Source organism: Phyllobates terribilis, unplaced genomic scaffold, assembly GCF_046119375.1.
Source record: "Phyllobates terribilis strain yellow unplaced genomic scaffold, ASM4611937v1 Scaffold_2__4_contigs__length_985480577, whole genome shotgun sequence".
Taxonomy (NCBI): Eukaryota; Metazoa; Chordata; class Amphibia; order Anura; family Dendrobatidae; genus Phyllobates; species Phyllobates terribilis.
The window spans coordinates 110,909,467-110,923,550 of record NW_027362762.1 but is presented as its reverse complement, the minus strand read 5'-3'; the positions used below and the strand labels follow the sequence as shown (position 1 = coordinate 110,923,550).

General features: G+C 47.8%; 1 protein-coding gene across 1 annotated transcript in view; it reads right to left on the bottom strand.

The window, feature by feature from the left end:
- The window catches only part of B3GLCT (beta 3-glucosyltransferase), a 506,218-nt gene extending 492,509 nt beyond the window's left edge, over positions 1-13,709 (bottom strand). Inside the window, exon 1 of the mRNA XM_073662497.1 lies at positions 13,515-13,709. Within this exon, the coding sequence (XP_073518598.1) occupies positions 13,515-13,563 (49 nt within the window). The 5' untranslated portion in view covers positions 13,564-13,709. The remainder of the gene's footprint in view (positions 1-13,514) is intronic.
- Positions 13,710-14,084: the final 375 nt, after the last annotated feature.

The window sequence follows — 14,084 nt, the reverse complement described above, 5'->3', positions numbered from 1 at the left end:
TTGGCTTTGACGAAACTTAGTAGATTCTGTCATGTCCAGATTACATGCATTTTCCAAGCAGAAACATCTTTTTATTTGTGCATTTTTTTTATCTAATGCAATTGTATGGGGAAAATCTGCACATAAAACTCAGCGTACAAAACAAGAAGTGACATCAGGGGTGGATTAAGAGTAGCAAGGGCCCCGGGCAGTTAAGAAGGCGCAGCCCCCCCCCCCCCCCCCACACACCTGATGTATCACGTGACATGTCACATGATCCCCTGTGCTAGATAATGTGATAGTTCACGTGAAATTAATTTGGCACAATATTAATATATTAATTATAATAATTTTTTTTAGGCTGCGTGCCCACTATGCGTTTTTTAAGCAATTCCGCTGCAAAAACGCTTAAAAAACGCTTGGTAGAAGGTCTGCCGTGTTCCCCAATGATAATCCGCATGTGCTGTACACATGCTGCAGAAATTTCCGCTGCGGAAAAATCCGCAGCACTAACGATTATTTTGTGGAAGCGCGGCGTTTTCGCCGCCATTGACTTGCATTGGAACCCATGTCATCTGCATCACTGTATCTGTACATGCAGAATCTATGCGTTTCAATGTGCGGATGGTACCCGGGTGTGGAGGACAGGAGACTCTCCTCCGGACCCGGGTACCATAGAACCTGTAAAAAAAAAAAGAATAAAATAAAAAATAAATATTATACTTACCTTCTGATGGCCCCCGGTGTCTTTATCCAATGCGTCCTGGCTTGCCGGCAGCTCGCGGTAGACTAAAAGGACCTGTCGTGACGTCATTTAGTCATGTGACGGGTCACGTGACCGCTGACGTCGGCAGGCCATCAAAAGGAAAGTATATATTTATTTTTTATTTTTTTACCATTCTTTCGGTCACACTATATAAATCCATGCCGGTTGCATGGATTTATATAGTGTGACCAAGTTGTCAAGCACTTTCCAAGAGATGCTAAAATCGCTTGGAAAGCGCTTGACAACCCGCATGTGGAAATGCATGTGAAGAACGCTTCATATCCGCATGTCCCTGGCAGGAAAAACGCATGTAAAATCCGCATGTACAAGCCGCATGCGTTTTTTCCTGCCAGGGAGATGCAGAAATGCTCAAAAAAAATCCGGAGCATTTCTGCATCGTGGGCACATAGCCTTACATTAATTGTATGACTCAATATTGAGCACACGTAGCCATCTATACACAGCCGGGGGCCGCACGTAGCCATCTATACACAGCCGGGGGCCGCACGTAGCCATCTATACACAGCCGGGGGCCGCACGTAGCCATCTATACACAGCCGGGGGCCGCACGTAGCCATCTATACACAGCAGGAGGCCGCACGTAGCCATCTATACACAGCGGGAGGCCGCACGTAGCCATCTATACACAGCGGGAGGCCGCACGTAGCCATCTATACACAGCGGGAGGCCGCACGTAGCCATCTATACACAGCGGGAGGCCGCACGTAGCCATCTATACACAGCGGGAGGCCGCACGTAGCCATCTATACACAGCGGGAGGCCGCACGTAGCCATCTATACACAGCGGGAGGCCGCAGGTAGCCATCTATACACAGCGGGAGGCTACGTGCAGATACAGCGGGAGGCCGCACGTAGCCACCTATACACAGCAGGAGGCCGCACGGCGCCATCTATATATAGCGGGAGGCCGCACGGCGCCCCCCAGAGACAGCGGGAGGCCGCACGCAGTCACGCACACACACAAACATATACATTCACGCATAAACACATTTGAAACACAAAAATACATATAAGCAGACATCATACAATGATATCTGCCTGCACACACACACTCACCATCCCCCGGCTCGGCTCCAGTCGTCCAGCTTCTCTACGATGCAGCAGTGCAGGGCGCGCACTGCGTGACGTCACACTAGCAGACACGGGTGCGCACAGGGCTGTGACTGGCCCGGCCAAAAAAGAAGCAGCAGCCGTGCGCCACTGCTGGGTGAGCGGTCCGGGCCCCCCCCCCCGCCACTGTCTGCCGGTATGTGCCGCATATATTATAATGAGGGCAATCTGGCCATGGATCCCCCGGAGCCCCAAGTGGTAGCCCAGATTGCCCTCATTATAATCCGCCTATGAGTGACATGTTGTGGATTTGACATAAGCACCGAAAAAGAAAAAAAGAAAACAAAAAAAACAATGGGCATGAGATTTCTATAAATCCCATCCACTGGAACTGTAAGAAATTGGGGTTTTTTTGCCACTAAAAATACACAGCGTCAAAAACTCACCAAAAACCTTATCATGGAACTTAAAGAGAACCTGTCATCAGGATTTTGCTAAGTAAGCTACAGGCATTGTTAGGTTGGCGCTGTTACATTGATTAAAATGATACCTGGGTTGATGAAATCTGTACTGTGGTTGTTTAATCTTTATTTACAGTTTGGAGATAATGAGGTGCTCGTGCTCCAGGGCAGGCCAGTGGGCGGGGATTTCTTTGGTGCTCTGGCATTATCTTCATCATTGTGGCTTAAATGACAGGTCACTGAACCTTCAGTGATCTGCCTCCTATTTTAAATACTGCTCTTGCGCAGTTCATATTTTTAAAAAAAGTTACCTCCAGCAAAATGGCACCGGCACCTGCGCAAGCGCAGTAGCATCTATTGCTTGCCGAAAGATGTGACTAAGCACGCACAGCGGGCATTTTGCTGGAGCCAATTTTTTTTTGGGGGGGGCTCCAACAAAATGCCGCCGGCGCATGCGCAGTAGCATCTATCTACAAGCAATGCTCTTATTCTGTGGAAGCCCCGCCCACTGATGGGCGGCGCATGCGCAGTAGCATCTATCAGTGGGCGGGGCTTGCTCAGAATAAGAGCATTGCTTTTTGATAGATGCTACTGTGCCATTTTGCTGGAGGTGAAAATTAAAAAAAAAAAAAAGTCTACAAATATGAACTACACAGGCACAGTATTTAAAATAGGAGGCAGGTCACTGAATGATCAGTGACTTATCATTTAAGCCCATAAGCATGAATATAAGAACAGACCACCAAATACAGCTCCGCCCACAGGCCACCCCGAAGCACGAGCATATCATTATTTCCAAACTGCAATAAAAGATTAAACAACCGCAAAACTGATTTCATCAACGCAGGTATCATTTTAATCATTGTAACAGTGCCAACCTGACACTGCCTGTAGTTTACTTAGCAAAATCCTGATGACAGGTTCTCTTTAACCTTAGTGTCGTGTTCCAATTAACACATATACAGCACTAACAAAAGAAATTCCTAAGGAGCAGCCATACTTATCAAAGGCAGAGAAAAACAACCAACAGACCAGAAACCCTTCTAATCCATCAACATTTTAAAGTTCACAGTTCTGGGCATATTTAACTCCTTCATGACATCCGCCGTACATATACAGCGCTGCTGGAGGTGAGTCCCCGCAAAACATCACAATCGCACAGGTTCGCTCTGACGCGATCAAAAGCAAGTGTCAGCGCTATATGGCAACTGACACCCTGCAGCAACGCCCAAGATCTGTGCTAGCAACTCGTGGGCGTTTAACCCCTCTGATGCCGCTGTCAATAGTGACAGCAACATCGATCGGCATAGCAGAGGGAGCTCTTTCTCTGCTCCGATCAGCACAATGCAATTGCCCAGTAATTAGGGCAGGGAAAGTTTATGTCCCATCCTGGGACAAGGTAAAAGAGAAAAACTAAAGTTTTTAAAAATTGTATATATATATAAAATCACAAAATAAAGAACAAAAAACAAAAACAGAATTCAATTGGCGCTCCTTCCCTTCCATGCGCAAAACTCTAGGTTTACACTACATGTGGAATATCGGCGTACTCAGGAGAAATTGGCCAACAAATTGTATGGTCCATTTTCTACTGTTACCCTTCTGAAAATGAAAAATTTGGGGCTGAAGCAACATTTTTGTGGCTCAATGTTATAAATTTCTGTGAAGCACCTGTGGGTTCAAAGTGTTCACCATATCTCTAGATAAGTTCCTTGAGGGGGGTAGTTTCCAAAATGGGGTCACTTGTGACGGTATCCACTGTTTAGGCACATCAGGGGTTCTGCAAATGCAACATGGCGTCCGCTATCTATTCCAGCCAATTTTGTGCTCCAAAAGTCACATGGAACTCCCTCCGTTTCGAGCTCTGCAGCAAAAGGTGATCAGTACTTAGAGACATGGCCGAGGTAAGGAAGGCTGAACCCGACCACCAATGAGCAAGACACAGAAGTACAAGGTGTTCAGTGCTCAGATACATGGCCGAGGTTGACATGGCCGAGGTTCTTTTAACCTTTAAGAGGTTAAAAGAATTGACACTCTCATTCTTCAGACGGCTTCAAGCAGAAATGCCTCAAGAACTGATATTTTGCTTTTTTACATGCTAAAAAAGCATATGGGAAAACAACAGCCCTTTTGCACTATATGCATAATTTCCCTTTGAAATTAATAAAAAGCTTTTTGAAAGAGTATTGAAGAGACCAAGACTGCAGCATACACATCACGTAGGAGACACCGGGGCTGGTGTCTAGACATCACGTAGGAGACACCGGGGCTGGTGTCTAGACATCACGTAGGAGACACCGGGGCTGGTGTCTAGACATCACGTAGGAGACACCGGGGCTGGTGTCTAGACATCACATAGGAGACACCGGGGCTGGTGTCTAGACATCACATAGGAGACACCGGGGCTGGTGTCTAGACATCACATAGGAGACACCGGGGCTGGTGTCTAGACATCACATAGGAGACACCGGGGCTGGTGTCTAGACATCACATAGGAGACACCGGGGCTGGTGTCTAGACATCACATAGGAGACACCGGGGCTGGTGTCTAGACATCACATAGGAGACACCGGGGCTGGTGTCTAGACATCACATAGGAGACACCGGGGCTGGTGTCTAGACATCACATAGGAGACACCGGGGCTGGTGTCTAGACATCACATAGGAGACACCGGGGCTGGTGTCTAGACATCACATAGGAGACACCGGGGCTGGTGTCTAGACATCACATAGGAGACACCGGGGCTGGTGTCTAGACATCACATAGGAGACACCGGGGCTGGTGTCTAGACATCACATAGGAGACACCGGGGCTGGTGTCTAGACATCACATAGGAGACACCGGGGCTGGTGTCTAGACATCACATAGGAGACACCGGGGCTGGTGTCTAGACATCACATAGGAGACACCGGGGCTGGTGTCTAGACATCACATAGGAGACACCGGGGCTGGTGTCTAGACATCACATAGGAGACACCGGGGCTGGTGTCTAGACATCACATAGGAGACACCGGGGCTGGTGTCTAGACATCACATAGGAGACACCGGGGCTGGTGTCTAGACATCACATAGGAGACACCGGGGCTGGTGTCTAGACATCACATAGGAGACACCGGGGCTGGTGTCTAGACATCACATAGGAGACACCGGGGCTGGTGTCTAGACATCACATAGGAGACACCGGGGCTGGTGTCTAGACATCACATAGGAGACACCGGGGCTGGTGTCTAGACATCACATAGGAGACACCGGGGCTGGTGTCTAGACATCACATAGGAGACACCGGGGCTGGTGTCTAGACATCACATAGGAGACACCGGGGCTGGTGTCTAGACATCACATAGGAGACACCGGGGCTGGTGTCTAGACATCACATAGGAGACACCGGGGCTGGTGTCTAGACATCACATAGGAGACACCGGGGCTGGTGTCTAGACATCACATAGGAGACACCGGGGCTGGTGTCTAGACATCACATAGGAGACACCGGGGCTGGTGTCTAGACATCACATAGGAGACACCGGGGCTGGTGTCTAGACATCACATAGGAGACACCGGGGCTGGTGTCTAGACATCACATAGGAGACACCGGGGCTGGTGTCTAGACATCACATAGGAGACACCGGGGCTGGTGTCTAGACATCACATAGGAGACACCGGGGCTGGTGTCTAGACATCACATAGGAGACACCGGGGCTGGTGTCTAGACATCACATAGGAGACACCGGGGCTGGTGTCTAGACATCACATAGGAGACACCGGGGCTGGTGTCTAGACATCACATAGGAGACACCGGGGCTGGTGTCTAGACATCACATAGGAGACACCGGGGCTGGTGTCTAGACATCACATAGGAGACACCGGGGCTGGTGTCTAGACATCACATAGGAGACACCGGGGCTGGTGTCTAGACATCACATAGGAGACACCGGGGCTGGTGTCTAGACATCACATAGGAGACACCGGGGCTGGTGTCTAGACATCACATAGGAGACACCGGGGCTGGTGTCTAGACATCACATAGGAGACACCGGGGCTGGTGTCTAGACATCACATAGGAGACACCGGGGCTGGTGTCTAGACATCACATAGGAGACACCGGGGCTGGTGTCTAGACATCACATAGGAGACACATATGCACACACAGAGTTCCTGTGTATTCTATGTGCTGTATATACACTAGTCCCTATCACATAGGAGGCATTGAGGCTTGTCTACATACATCCACAAAGGACACAAGTTGCTGCATACATTACAGGAGACGCTGTAACGGCTTCATTCAAAAACAAAGAAGGGAGCGCAGTGCACTAACTCCACCCGAAAAGAATGTCCTGACGTTGGACACCTGGACCCGTAGAAGCGCCGGAAGGGTGCGAAACCGCCGTAGTCCATGAGCACTCCTCTTATCCCTCTGCCTGTGGCATAGATGTCCAAAAGACTGATGGAATAAAGGACATTTTAATTTTTGTATATAAAGGAATTGTGAGTGTTGCTCTTCCTTTTTTGTACCTGGTTTTCATTTTCATGCTTGCTGAGCAATAGCACCACAACCATCCTGACTGCTGAAAGAGGCTCATAGCGGGGAAATATACAACACGTGGTATTTTGACTGATTGGTGCCGCAGTCCTTGTATGACTTGGCTTTGATAAATTCACAACCACTTTGCTTGAACTGTTAAATGCAGCATATTTTCTGCGTGAAAATAAAACCAGGGTTAACGCTGCGTGGGAACACGGCCTTACAATCCTCTAGCTTCTTTCATTATCCAGTCCCCAGCTTCCTATTGCTCGCATTCCCTTCTTTATTCGCATCGCGGCAATGAGAAAAATCAAACACATCACTGTCCACAGCAACAATCAGAAGTGAAGAAGTTCCTGCCCACACGAGAGCAGCAGGTTATTCAGAAACAATCAGCGCCTTATGAACCTTCCATCGATGTCTGTGACAGATGAGTAGGAAATAAAGATTCATCACAAGACGTAAGACACTGCGCACACTGACCAGATAATGTAACGACCGGATGCAGCAACCTTTATTCATTATCATCGAAGGGCATTAAATTCGGGGCTCTACCTTTGAAGCAACCTTACATAATGCAACAGTTTTGCAATATAATGGTATTACTGGAGGGGCTCCAATCATAACAATCAGCGGCGCAGCAGAGGATATGGTATGTAAATGGCAGCCTGTTATCTGCTGACTCAACATTTTTTTTTTGTTTCCTAAATATATAGGGCGGAATATATTTCGTCCAGTGTTTTATACCCTTTTTTTTTTTTTTAATTCAGAATAAATGAAAAAAAGCGGCATAGATAGGCTTCCTGATCAATGTGCTGCCTCTTTTCCTGTCCTTGCACCAGAAAACATCTGCTTTGATCATACAATATGTCACCAGGGAGCCCTGGAATAATCGTTAGGACATGTTCACATCTATTTGCTGCTATGTTCAGACTAGGTGTTTTTTCAGCGTTTTTTTTCTGCAGCAAAACCTGATCTCTTGGCAATAAAGAAGCTGTGTCAAGAACCCAGGTTTTGATGTGTTTTTTGGTGCGTTTTTCAGGATCCCAAAGTTCAGCTTTGCTTCCACCATAGGAGCATGATCACAGCTCACCAATGCAAGACATATGTGAAATCATATTAACCAGAATTACAAATGTAACAGTGGGGGGAGGTGAATTGTTCAGGAATAGTTTACCTATGACACTGGCAGAGCATTGAGATTGTAGGACACTATTTTCACGCTATGGCCTGACAATCAGTTGCTCAGAGATTATTCAATTTCACACCTCTCTGGGCCACAGGTATTGTTCAATCTCACACCTAGTTTAGGCAATGTTTACATTCTACACATCACTAATTTAATTAAACTGTCCTAATCCAAACTGCCATCTCAGTGACCAAGACAAGATGGCAAAATCACAAAAATAAATGTGTTTCACATACCGCTGTACTTTCATTTTTCCACTAAAAATGCAGCAAAACCTAGGCGTTTTTTTCACCACCAATTACTTTCAGTGGGTGAAAAAACACTGAAAAAACACAGAAACAAAACGCTGAAAGAAGGGACATGCTCTATTGTGCAAAAAAATATACAAAGCACTAAATACTGTTGACACAAAAACCAATGAATGTGCATGAGATTTCTGAAATCTCAGACTTTGCTGGTACTGTAAAACGCAGCTGAAATTTGCATTAAAAAAAAGCTGAAAAACAGCCTAGTGTGAACATGGCCTAACTGTAGGAAGAATTTGTGCTAATTTTCCTGCCAACTTCCGAAAAATGTAAAAAACAAACATGATAATCATCTCTGTTGCCAATTTTTTAAGCCCCAGCAGTATTTCCATGTGGGTCTCGGCGCATCCCGACCACTAGTGATTGCTTGTAGCGGTCACGTGTGATAAAATGTTACCAAAGGTAGCATGGACCTTCTGATAGGACCTAAGAAATTGTCAGCAGAGACGAATATCATGTAGTCTTCATATGTTTTCACTTTTTTTAAATCTTTCTGGATTGCAGAATTTTGGTAATACCGCAGCAAAATCTGCAAAAAAAAAAAAAAAAAATGAATAAATAAATAGACTTTGACTATATACTTGATGAGGAAGTTTCATAAAAAAAGAGGTTTTATCTGAAAACGAATAAATATCTGCACCGCGGGTCAATTTCTGCACACAAAATGCCCGCAACTTCATCTGCACAAAAATCCAAACTGAAAATCTGAAGCAATTCCTGTTTGTTATTCCCCTTTATAAAACTATACCGAAAGAATACCGAAAACGTAAGCATCAAACCAACAGTGACAAGGAGGTTGCTCAGAACCTGAGAGACCAAATGAGAATGTGACCGGTATATACACAGAAAAGAGGGGGAAATCTCCGTGGACCAGGAGAACAGATGCAGATTACAAAATATGGGGTAGCAGGGTGGCTCATTGGTTAGCACTTTAGCCTTGCAGCGCTGGGGTCCTGGGTTCATATCCTGCAAAGGACAACATCTGCAAGGAGTTTGTATGTTCTCCCGTGTTTGTGTGGGTTTCCTCTGGGTTCCCCAGTTTCCTCCCACACTCCAAAGACATACTGATAGGGAATCTAGATTGTGAGCCCCAATGGGGACAGTGATGAGGTCTGTAAAGAGCTGTGGAATGTTCGGTTTCATTTTCAGATATTTTCTTTAGGTGAGGGCTACACGGCAGCTTTGGCTGTGACACAGGTTGTGCAGGCTGCTACCGTGCAGGTGAATGGGGTCGTATTGGGACCCGTAAGGTACCTGGACAAGTCGCAAAAAACAAACTGTTTCTGACTTTTTGCGACCAGCATTTCGCAGTGCCTTTTGTATATGTAGCAGCGGCATACAGCAATCTTTGGCCACGAGACCTGCCTCGCTGTGTAGCCCGCGCCTTATCTCATACAGGTGCATCTCACTAAATTAGAATATCATCAAAAGTTAATTTATTTCAGTTCTTCAATACAAAAACTGAAACTCATATTCTATAGAGTCATTATAAACAGAGTGATCTATTTCAAGTGTTTATTTCTGTTAATGTTGATGATTATGGCTTACAGCCAATGAAAACACAAAAGCCATTATCTCAGTAAATTAGAATACTTTATAACAGCTTGAAAAATGTTTTTAAAATCCGAAATGTTGGCCTACTGAAATGTATGTTCAGTAAATGCCCTCAATACTTGGTCGGGGCTCCTTTTGCATCAATTACTGCATCAATGTGGCGTGGCATGGAGGCGATCAGCCTGTGGCACTGTTGAGGGGTTATGGAAGCCCAGGTTGCTTTGATAGCAGCCTTCAGCTCGTCTGCATTGTTGGGTCTGGTGTCTCTCATCTTCCTCTTGAAGATGAGAGGTCAGGCGAGTTTGCTGGCCAATCAAGCACAGTGATACTGTTGTGTGTAAACCAGGTATTGGTACTTTTGGCAGTGTGGACAGGTGCCAAGTCCTGCTGGAGAATGAAATTTCCATCTCCAAAAAGCTTGTTGGCAGAGGGAAGCATGAAGTGCTCTAAAATTTCCTGGCAGACGGCTGCGCTGACTTTGGTCTTGATAAAACACAGTGGACCTACACCAGCAGATGACATGGCTCTCCAAACCATCACTGATTGTGGAAACTTCACACTAGACCTCAAGCAGCTTGGATTTTGTGCCTTTCCACTCTTCTTGCAGACTCTGGGACATTGATTTCCAAATGAAAATTGGAACTCTGGGACCTTGTGGAGTGTGTCAATGACTGCCTTCTGGACATTGTCAAGTCAGCAGTCTTACCCATAATTGTGGAGCCTACTGAAACAGACTAAGGGACCTTTTTAAACGCTTAGGAAGCCTTTACAGGTGTTTTTTGTTAATTGTTTTAATTTACTGAGTTAATTACTTGTGTTTTCATTGGCTGTAAGCCATAATCATCAACATTAACAGAAATAAACACTTGAAATAGATCACTCTGTTTGTAATGACTCTATATAATATGAGTTTCAATTTTTGTATTGAAGAACTGAAATAAATTAACTTTTTGATGATATTCTAATTTAGTGAGAAGCACCTGTATGATATGATGGAGATCAGGGGATTGTTTTGCCCATTTTGAGTATCTATTGACTGGGGAATGAGTGAATCAAGAACATGTTCCCCAGATGTATAGAAATGCTGAAATCTGCACTTCAATAATACTGCTACATACAAGCCACATATCCTCCGCATTCAGCCCCATCATTCATTGGAGCAGTACCCCGGACACAGACCTCCAGAATGCCCACCTCCTCAGGGTTGGGATATTTGGAAGGATTTACACTGATGTGACCGGAAATCCAAATATTTGGTAAAGTCTCATATTTGCTTTGACAAAAAGAGGAAACTTTAAATTTCCCAAATCTGTCATTCATCACTAGGATTATTTCTCCAGAGGTGGAACCTAAACGTGCAAGAGATCAGAGGGGCTGCCGGAAACATCGGCCTCGCTTATCTCCAGGAGAGACAAGATCAGAGGTGGGATCTGACAGGCTCGTCAGGGGTTAACCACAGGAGTCAGGAGTGGGGCTCTCTTACCAAGACGTATGTGTATTAGCCGCTAAGAGAATCCTACGGTATAGTTTCCACTCACCGCACTATTGCAGAATATCTCCACTAAAATAAGGGGTCCCTGAAAAACACACAAATAGTCACAGGGATAAGCTAAAAAGCAGCAATACCGGAGTGTGAAATCCAGTGTAATATCATAGCCGGAAACGGGCGGCGTGGGGTGACTCAGGTCCCCAGCTCAAGGTGGAAAGTACACTCAACTCTGGAGAGAGGAGACGTAGCAGAAATCACTGTCACATCGTGCACATCATACACACACACATACAATGCACATGGCCATCAGGACCAGTCATGAGCATAGAACCCAACAACTGCACCTACCTGCTGAAAACCTGAGCTTCAGAGAGAACAAACCTAACTGACTGATTTAACCTCTTACACCGACAACTGCAATCGCACCATGACTGAGCACGGGGTCAACATCAATTGTTTAAGACAACACCACCACCACCCTACCTCCATCACTCCGCTGACAATAATCATATAGAGAAAAAGGAGTGGAAAAAACACATTCTTGAAAATTCGGATATTGAACTTTATGGAAAAAAATTAAAAATGACATATAGATACTATATCCAATTTCAGGATATATAGTAAAAGTATCAACAGAGTGATACAAAATAGTTCAGTAGAGACAATCTCCCAGCCGGGGCATGAAGTGGAGAAACACTGGATATATAGGTACATAGTACAGCAAAATAAATATTATTTTACCAGAGCAAAGAATGTGATGCCAGGGTCCTCCAATCACATTTCTGTACCAGAGCCCTATCACTCCGCCTCCATAACTACGCCGACAACCTCCGCCTCCATCACTACGCCGACAACCTCCGCTGCCATCACTACGCCGACAACCTCCGCCGCCATCACTATGCCGACAACCTCCGCCGCCATCACTATGCCGACAACCTCCGCCGCCATCACTACGTCGACAACCTCCGCCGCCATCACTCCACCTCCATCACTACGCCGACAACCTCCGCCTCCATCACTACGCCGACAACCTCCGCCTCCATCACTACGCCGACAACCTCCGCCTCCATCACTACGCCGACAACCTCCGCCTCCATCACTACGCCGACAACCTCCGCAGCCATCACTACGCCGACAACCTCCGCAGCCATCACTCCACCTCCATCACTACGCCTACAACCTTCGCCTCCATCACTACGCCGATAACCTCCGCCTCCATCACTACGCCGACAACCTCCGCCTCCATCACTACGCCGACAGCCTCCGCCTCCATCACTACGCCGACAGCCTCCGCCTCCATCACTACGCCGACAACCTCCGCAGCCATCACTACGCCGACAACCTCCGCAGCCATCACTACGCCTCCATCACTACGCCGACAACCTCCGCCTCCATCACTACGCCGACAGCCTCCGCAGCCATCACTCCACCTCCATCACTCCACCTCCATCACTACGCCGACAACCTCCGCAGCCATCACTACGCCGACAGCCTCCGCAGCCATCACTACGCCGACAGCCTCCGCAGCCATCACTACGCCGACAGCCTCCGCAGCCATCACTCCACCTCCATCACTCCACCTCCATCACTACGCCGACAGCCTCCGCAGCCATCACTACGCCGACAGCCTCCGCAGCCATCACTACGCCGACAGCCTCCGCAGCCATCACTCCACCTCCATCACTCCACCTCCATCACTACGCCGACAGCCTCCGCAGCCATCACTACGCCGACAGCCTCCGCAGCCATCACTACGCCGACAGCCTCCGCAGCCATCACTCCACCTCCATCACTCCACCTCCATCACTACGCCGACAGCCTCCGCAGCCATCACTACGCCGACAGCCTCCGCAGCCATCACTCCACCTCCATCACTACGCCGACAACCTCCGCCTCCATCACTACGCCGACAACTCCGCTATCTCTCCAACGCCATCACTACGCCGACAACCTCCGCCGACAACCTCCGCCGACAACCTCAGCCGCCATCAACCCAAGTTGGCATCAGTAAACACCACTACAATCAGCCATAAGAAAAGTAATTGGGCTTCCCCCATGACACCGCAGCAGAGGAGGCAGCGGAGACCCGGAGCTGTACACGGATATCTGATGGGGAAAGTTTCTTCTCTGCACGGAGAAAAGTTGCCACCACTAGAGATGAGAGTGGTGCTCGTACTTACAGGGGAGGAGCAGCAGGCACAGTCCGCCCGGCATTGTCCCGGAGCTCATCCCCGTGCGAGGAGACAGGAGAGCTCAGACCCGGATCCGCTCTCACATCCCAGCAGCAGCTGCAGCCGCCGCTCCGCTCTCACACACAGCACTGACTGCCCGCACTGACAGCACCGCCAGCCCCTGCCGCCGCTGCATGAGAGCCGCCCCCGGATTGGTCACTCCTTGGAACATTCTAATTGGGTGCTGTGAGACGCGCTCTGATTGGCTGATTGCGGTCCTTTGTGAGGGACCGGAGGGAAAGGCGTTAAGTTTGGGTTTATGTCTGGAGGTCGCGGAGGGGGAGAACGTGCCAGTGAGCAATGGCCGGAGGCCACGGGTGCGCGGGTCGGCGGCAGAATGAATGGGGGGTCCGGCTGCTAAGTTGGGAGCGACCGCCTTGTGTTCATGTGGCATACTACATGCAGAGATAGGAGACTCCCGTTATCTGCTCCTTACACCGGACCGGCCGCCATGAGAGGAGATGCCGGCAGAAGCCGGTGATTAAGGTTTTGTGTTAACCCCTAAAGTCGTAGCTCATT